Here is a 6,614-nt window from a genome sequence, read left to right as displayed (position 1 = left end):
TCTCATTGATGGCGCATTGCAACCTCCAATATCTATTTTTAAGCCTCACAACACAACCTATACTCCTATTTCCAGCCTGTGCGTCACAACTTTCATTCCCGTTTGCACAACTTGAGATGTGAGGTCCACTTTAAACACGACCAAGAATGCTAATTGAGTCCTACACGTCTTAGGACTACTTTGACACTATAAATACATCTCTATACTTGTTATTATTCATCTTTGGACATCTGGGAACATCAAAGAGGCTGCTACAACTTCATAACTTAGGTTTTTATCATTATAATTTAGTTCATACATGTTAGTAGTCGTTAATTACAATATGGTGATTGCAATTATGACTATGCATGGCTAATCGCCCTCTTTCAGGGGTGGAAACCTAGAACATAATTATTATTGTTATGGATCAAGTTTGTTTGCTTTGCTTATCAATATTGGTTTCTTGCTTATTCTTGTTTTAACTATTTTGAGGATTCATTGCCCTTAGAATACATCCTTTGTCCACCTTGTGAACTCAGGGGAGGGAATAGGGCGATAGAACATGTGAATAAGCATAGCATAGTCCTTGACTCTTTATAAAATAAGAAACTTGAATTAGTATCTAGGACAGGATTCTACTTAGATACCTTACTTGATTCATATGTAGGATGATATTTGTAATGAACTTAATTGAACTATTGCATCCTCACTTAATGAAGTAGGTGTAAGGTTCAACTTAGGTACAGGATTACAGGTTGGGAAACCATAATTATGCAATTAGCCCTATGAATTAACAACCAAGATAAGCAAGTTAACGAACGAAATCCAATAGCATAATATGATTGTTCAGAGTGCTTCAACCCTCGGTTATCCTATTGATTGTCTCAAGACCTTTAATTTCCGTACTGTTTACTTCCAATTACAAACTTCAAACTTTTGTTGGTTACTTTCACACTAAATTAATCTAAACTGTAAATTGAAATCAAATCGTTGCTAAATTAAGTCTCTGTGGGATTGATAACTCGACTTTATTGAAGGTCGCTATATTACTTGGTAAACCAGGTATACTTGTGTGTGTCCTTTGACACTGTTAAGTTTTTGGTACCGTTGCCAGGGAATTGTTATTTGGCAATTGTTTATTTTTTTATTTTTAGATTTATTTGGTATTTTAATGCTTGGTCTTGTTTTTGTTTTTATAGGAAATAAGTTCTTAAGTTTATAAGTTGGCAACGAACCGGGAGTTGGTAGAACCAAGCTCGAAACTTGAGTAACTTTACCATCAATGCAAGAGAGAAGCAATCCTTCTCCCTAAAATTCCTCAAATCCAAGAAGGCCACGAGAATACTGTTCCTATGGCTGAACAACAAACAACTGGTAGAAAGGTTAAGGAAGTGTCAGTCCCATTTCCAATGAACTTGACTTCACCAATTCAAAGACCGACGCTGGGGGGAATTTTAAGTTGAAACATAATATAGCGCAGCTTCTTATTAGCAGTGGACAGTTTGCAGGGCTTTCACACGAAGATCCACAAGTCCACTTCCTGACCTTCATTAGGCTTATTGATATATTCACTATAACTGGGGTGACTCCAGATTAAGTGAGGCTAACACTGTTTCCCTACTCACTTTTGGTGGAAGCAAAAAAATGGTTGAATTTGGAGCCGACAAATTCAATCACATCATGGGATGACTCAGCTAGAAAGTTCCTTATCAGATTTTTTCCATCAGGCAAGACTGTGAGACTTTGCAGTGAAATAGTAAGCTTTAAATAGAAGACTGATGAAAACCTTTGCCATGCTTGGGAATGCTTTAAGGCACTTCTTCGGGATTGCCCACATCACCAATAGTCAAATGAGGTACTTGCTCACACTTTTGTAGAAGCTCTCGATCATAATACAAAGATTTTATTAGATTCATCAGTAGATGGTCAAGCACTGGAATTGACTTATGATGAGCTGTACAAATTATTGAACTGCGTAGTACAAGGAAATTTAGATTGGCATTCAGATTCTAGAAGTACCACAAAAAGAATTGTGGGTGTATTGGAGGTGGACCACTTTATAGCCTTATCAGCATAAATTCCTGCACTATAGAATTTGATCAACACATCATTTAGTAGTATGAAGTTAGGAGCAGCATAACCTTCAGCCATAGTCAACGTCATCCAACAAGTTGCAGGTTGGTGTGAGGTATGCAGAAATTATGGTCATGCAGCGGCCATGTGTGCTTCAAATCCAGAATCTATGATGTATGTAGGCAATGCTCAAAGACCTAATTATAGTAATGCCTACTACATAAAGTGGTAGACTCAGCCACCAAATCAGCCATGGAATTCCCTACAGCTATAGGCCCAACCAAGTCAGTCAACTAGCAGTACAGAGGAGATGTTGAAGAAGATCCTAGCTAATCAGACGCAGTTTGCTGCAGAACTAAAAAATTTGCAAGTGGCTACTAGAAGTTTAGAGTTTCAAGTGGGGCAAAATCAGAAAACATTGAATACTAGGCCACAAGGTGGGTTGCTAGCTGACATAGAAACTCCAAAGCAGGTTATGGCAATCACATTAAGAAGTGGTAAGGAACTTGAAGGAAAACCTCCCAAGGCAATAAAGAAGGCAGATGCTCATGTGGTGACTCAAAATGTAGATAACAAAGTTGCTGAAAATTCAAGGAAGTCTGAGTACTTGAATGAAAAAGTTGCTGAACCGGAAGTGAAGCAGATGCCGCCACTACCTTTCTCTCAAAGGCACATAAAAGCGAAAGAGGATACCCTGTTCAAAAAGTTCATTGATACATTTAAAGAGCTTCATATTAAATTACCTTTGCTAGATATTTTGCATAGTACGCCCAAGTATGCAAAGTACTTGAGGGATATGGTTGCGAAGAAGGTGAAATTGCAGGATATGGGAGCAATAACACTTACTGAAGAGTTTAGTGCAGTGATGAAATAGAAAATCCCTAAGAAATTGAAATATCAGGGGAAGTGTTGCTATCCCTATTCAAATTAGGAGTAAAGAGGTCCATGAACTAAGTGACTTGGAGGCGATCATTAATTTGATGCCCCTATTGCTATTTAAGACATTGGACTTTGGAGAGCCAAAGTCGACCAATATAGTATTGCAACTGGCAGATGGGATATTTACACATCCAAATGGAATAATTAAGGATGTCCTCATACAGGTTGGTAAATTCATTATACCTGCTGACTTTATTGTTCTTGATTTTGAGGAAGATGAGTAGGTACCAATCATCTTGGGACATCCATTCTTAACAATCGAAGGGGCCTTGATTGATGTTAGAGAAGGCACATTAAAGATGAGGGTAGAGAATAAAGAAGTGGTATTTGATGTTTACAAAGCACCCATTTGAAATCCCAAATAAAATATTTATGCATGATCAGTATGATTGAAAGGGAGGAGTGTGGGGTGCTTAAGCTACTAAAGACCTTTTTTGAATAGCTGATTGAGTGGCCTAAGATGAAATCACCGATTCCCAACATGTTAAAAGGTACAATAGGTTTAAAATAAATGAAAAAAGCTCTCAAAAGGGAGTAAAAGGGTGAAGGAATATGGTTGAGTTGAGTTAGGTCGTGCTACGATACTAAATCAGGCGCTGCTTTGGAGGCAACACAAGTTAATTAGGTATGTTTTCTTTTAATTTTTTGTTGGCTTTATTTTACATAATTTTGTTTTTGGTTGAGTCACAGGTTAATGGAAAGTCTGAGTACCATAAACTTGAGCTTGAAGCATGGCGAGACTAAGTGTGGGGTTCTCACCGATCCTACAAATGCAAAAGATGCTACTAGCTAGGCCTAGAGGCCTCAGGAAGTATTTCTATCTCTTATATTTAAAATTCACTTTGGGGACAAAGTAGATTTTTAAGTGTGGGGTGGGGAATTCTCAAATTTTGGCTTAATTTAAAAAATTTTTAGGATAGGAATGAGTGATATATTTGAGTTGGTACTATTTTTGATTACATGATGCAAGTGTTTTGTCTGGAAAAAAGCATGTTGAATGAGTGAATTGCTATTTTAAGACTCTTAGGCTCATGTTTATGGCTTTTGTGCTTATTGGCTTAATTTTGAATTTATGCTATTATTTGGTTGGGAGGCTATGATGATCCTATATGAGTTGAGCATGTTCCATGTGCATTTGAGAATTTTGTATATTCCTTGTTACATGTGATGTCTAGAACTTTCCCGGTGTGTGTGTGAGGAAAAATAAAAAATTTGGATTTAGGAGATGATTTAGGCATTTCTTTGATAGCCTTGTTTTATACTTTCTATTTGTCCTACCCTTTGTGCATTATCCTTGTTAACCCCCATTGAGCCTTTAGCTTATTTTCTTTGGTAGACTCATATGAAGCCTAATCCCCTTCTTTGATTGACCATAATTTGATTCAAAAATCTCCTAAGTGCTTTAATGAAAAATATATAATTTTGATTTAGTAAGGAGTATGAGAAATTGAAGAAGAGAAAGGTGAAATTGATGTCCCAAGGTAATAGTTATTGGTGTTTATAATTGATTTGTGGTGTATTGCTGTGACATAATTTATGCTAGAAATATTATCATGATTGTGAAAAAAGAGAAAAATTGATTCTTGTAGTAGTAAACTATGCATCCACCAAGTGTTTGTGAAAATTCTTAAGAAGAAATGGGGCAAAAATAAAAGGTATGGGTACATGAAAAAGTGTAATTTGGTTGTTGGAGATTGGTTCTAAATATTTAATGTAGTGTATTAAAGCGCTTAGAGAGGTTAGTCACTATTCCCAAATAGTTCCTACCCGCCCCTTAGCCTACATTATAACCCGGAAAAGATCTAATTGACCCTAAGATTTACATTCAGATATTAGTGAAGCACTACACTAAGGGAAAGCCTATGATTCACTGTGTTACTTGTGAATTCTTTGTGAGAGTGAGCATAATTCGATTCTTGAACCCATTATGTGATAAATTGCATTATTGTGAGTGATTATGGGTAACTTTTTTGTTGTGAGGGGCACATGTTTGATGAGTATGAGTGATTTTTGTGATGTCTTTTATTGAATGATGAGCATGAGTTCGTCAACTAGGTGAGTCAATTCTTAAGGTTAGGATGTTTTGGAATAGTATTCATGAGCTTTCAATTGTGTATAACGTGCTTAGAGCTGTAAACTTGCATTTTGTGTAGTCATTGTAGTGCTAGCTTGAATGTCTTGAATTGAGTAGAAGTGTGTAGCCTCTTCAGCTCATGACGCTTATAGTTAAGAATTGTTCAACGACGAACAAGGCTTTAAGTGTGGGGTGGTGATGTTGGGTGTATTTATGCATTCGAGCCTTACTATTCTAGCCTTTTTAGATTTGTTTTGAGGATGATTCATGTGCTTAATGTGTTGATAATGATATAAATGTTCATTTGAGTGTCCATGTATTTGTTTACAATGTTTAATGGTGTTTCCACACAAGTTTTGATTCAAATTGATAATTTAGAGTTCATCCAAGAAAACTAGTGTTACTAGCTTGAGCTAAGTGCTTGTCTAGTCTATTGTGTTGGTTTATAATTTGTTTTAATGATTTCATAAGTTTGTTATTGTATATTTATATGTGAAACAAATTGTTGATAATTTTTAGGGGTCAATTGGATCAAGACAAGAGTTGAAACAATGAGTTAAAGATCAAAGTGAAATTTACCTATAGTTAGCACATGTTTTCAGTTTGTTGTGTCAGATGTTGTGTTGTTTTGAGCTCTATATTATTGTGTTTAATGATATAGGATGCTTTTTGAGCTGATTATGATGATATATTAAGGATCTACAAGCTTCAAATCAAGTGGAAACAACTCAAAAAGGCTCAGAATAGATCAACAAAAGCACAATACACAACTTGGGTGCAATTTAGACACCTGAAATGCCTTTGGCACATGTGGGCAGTAGGAGGGGCCAATTGGCGCATGATATGGACAAACATCTTTAGAAGGGACCCAAAATAGTGACCCCTAGTGATGAGGGCACGTCGCGACCTCCAACTTTTGTTTTTAAGCCTCGCGATGCGACCTATACTCTCGTTTCCAGCCTAAGCATGGTGACTTTCATTTCTGTTTTCACAACTCGCGATGCGAGGTCTACTTTAGACATGGACAAGAATTCTAATTGAGTCCTACACATCTTGGGACTACTTGGACACTATAAATACATCTTTGTACTTGTTATTATTCATCTTTGGACGTCTAGGAACGTCAAAGAGGCTGTTACAACCCCATAAATTAGGTTTTTATCATTTTAATTTAGTTCATACATGTTATTAGTTGTTAATTACAATATCGTGATTGTGATTATGACTATGCGTGGCTAAACACCTTCTTTCTGATGTTGAAGCCTAGAACATGATTATTATTGTTATGGATTAAGTTCGTTTGCTTTGCTTATCAATATTGGTTATTTTCTTATTCTTGTTTTAGCTATTTTGAGGATTTGCGACCCTTAGAATACATCCTTTGTCCACCTTTTAAACTCGAGGGAGGGAATAGGGAAATAAAATATGGGAATAAACAGAGTACGGTTCTTGATTCTTTTTAAAATAAAAAACTTGAATTAGTAACTAGGACAGAGATGCACTTAGATACCTTAATTGATTCATATGTAGGGTGATATTTGTAATAAAC

The 6,614-nt window shown here is 36.2% G+C and overlaps 1 protein-coding gene and 1 non-coding gene across 2 annotated transcripts; one reads left to right on the top strand and one right to left on the bottom strand.

Annotated features, from left to right (window-relative positions):
- Positions 1-1,719: 1,719 nt before the first annotated feature.
- Positions 1,720-1,824, bottom strand: LOC124892517. The gene has a single exon (XR_007050293.1). It is a non-coding gene; the product is annotated as a small nucleolar RNA R71 (small nucleolar RNA).
- Positions 1,825-2,362: 538 nt separating this feature from the next.
- LOC124892514 lies at positions 2,363-2,926 on the top strand. The gene has a single exon (XM_047403792.1). The coding sequence runs from the start codon at positions 2,363-2,365 to the stop codon at positions 2,924-2,926; it is 564 nt and encodes a 187-aa protein (XP_047259748.1).
- Positions 2,927-6,614: the final 3,688 nt, after the last annotated feature.

The sequence above is a fragment of the Capsicum annuum genome, unplaced genomic scaffold, assembly GCF_002878395.1.
Source record: "Capsicum annuum cultivar UCD-10X-F1 unplaced genomic scaffold, UCD10Xv1.1 ctg4806, whole genome shotgun sequence".
Taxonomy (NCBI): Eukaryota; Viridiplantae; Streptophyta; class Magnoliopsida; order Solanales; family Solanaceae; genus Capsicum; species Capsicum annuum.
Note: the sequence above shows the minus strand (reverse complement) of the source record. Positions and strands in the feature narration are given on the sequence as shown.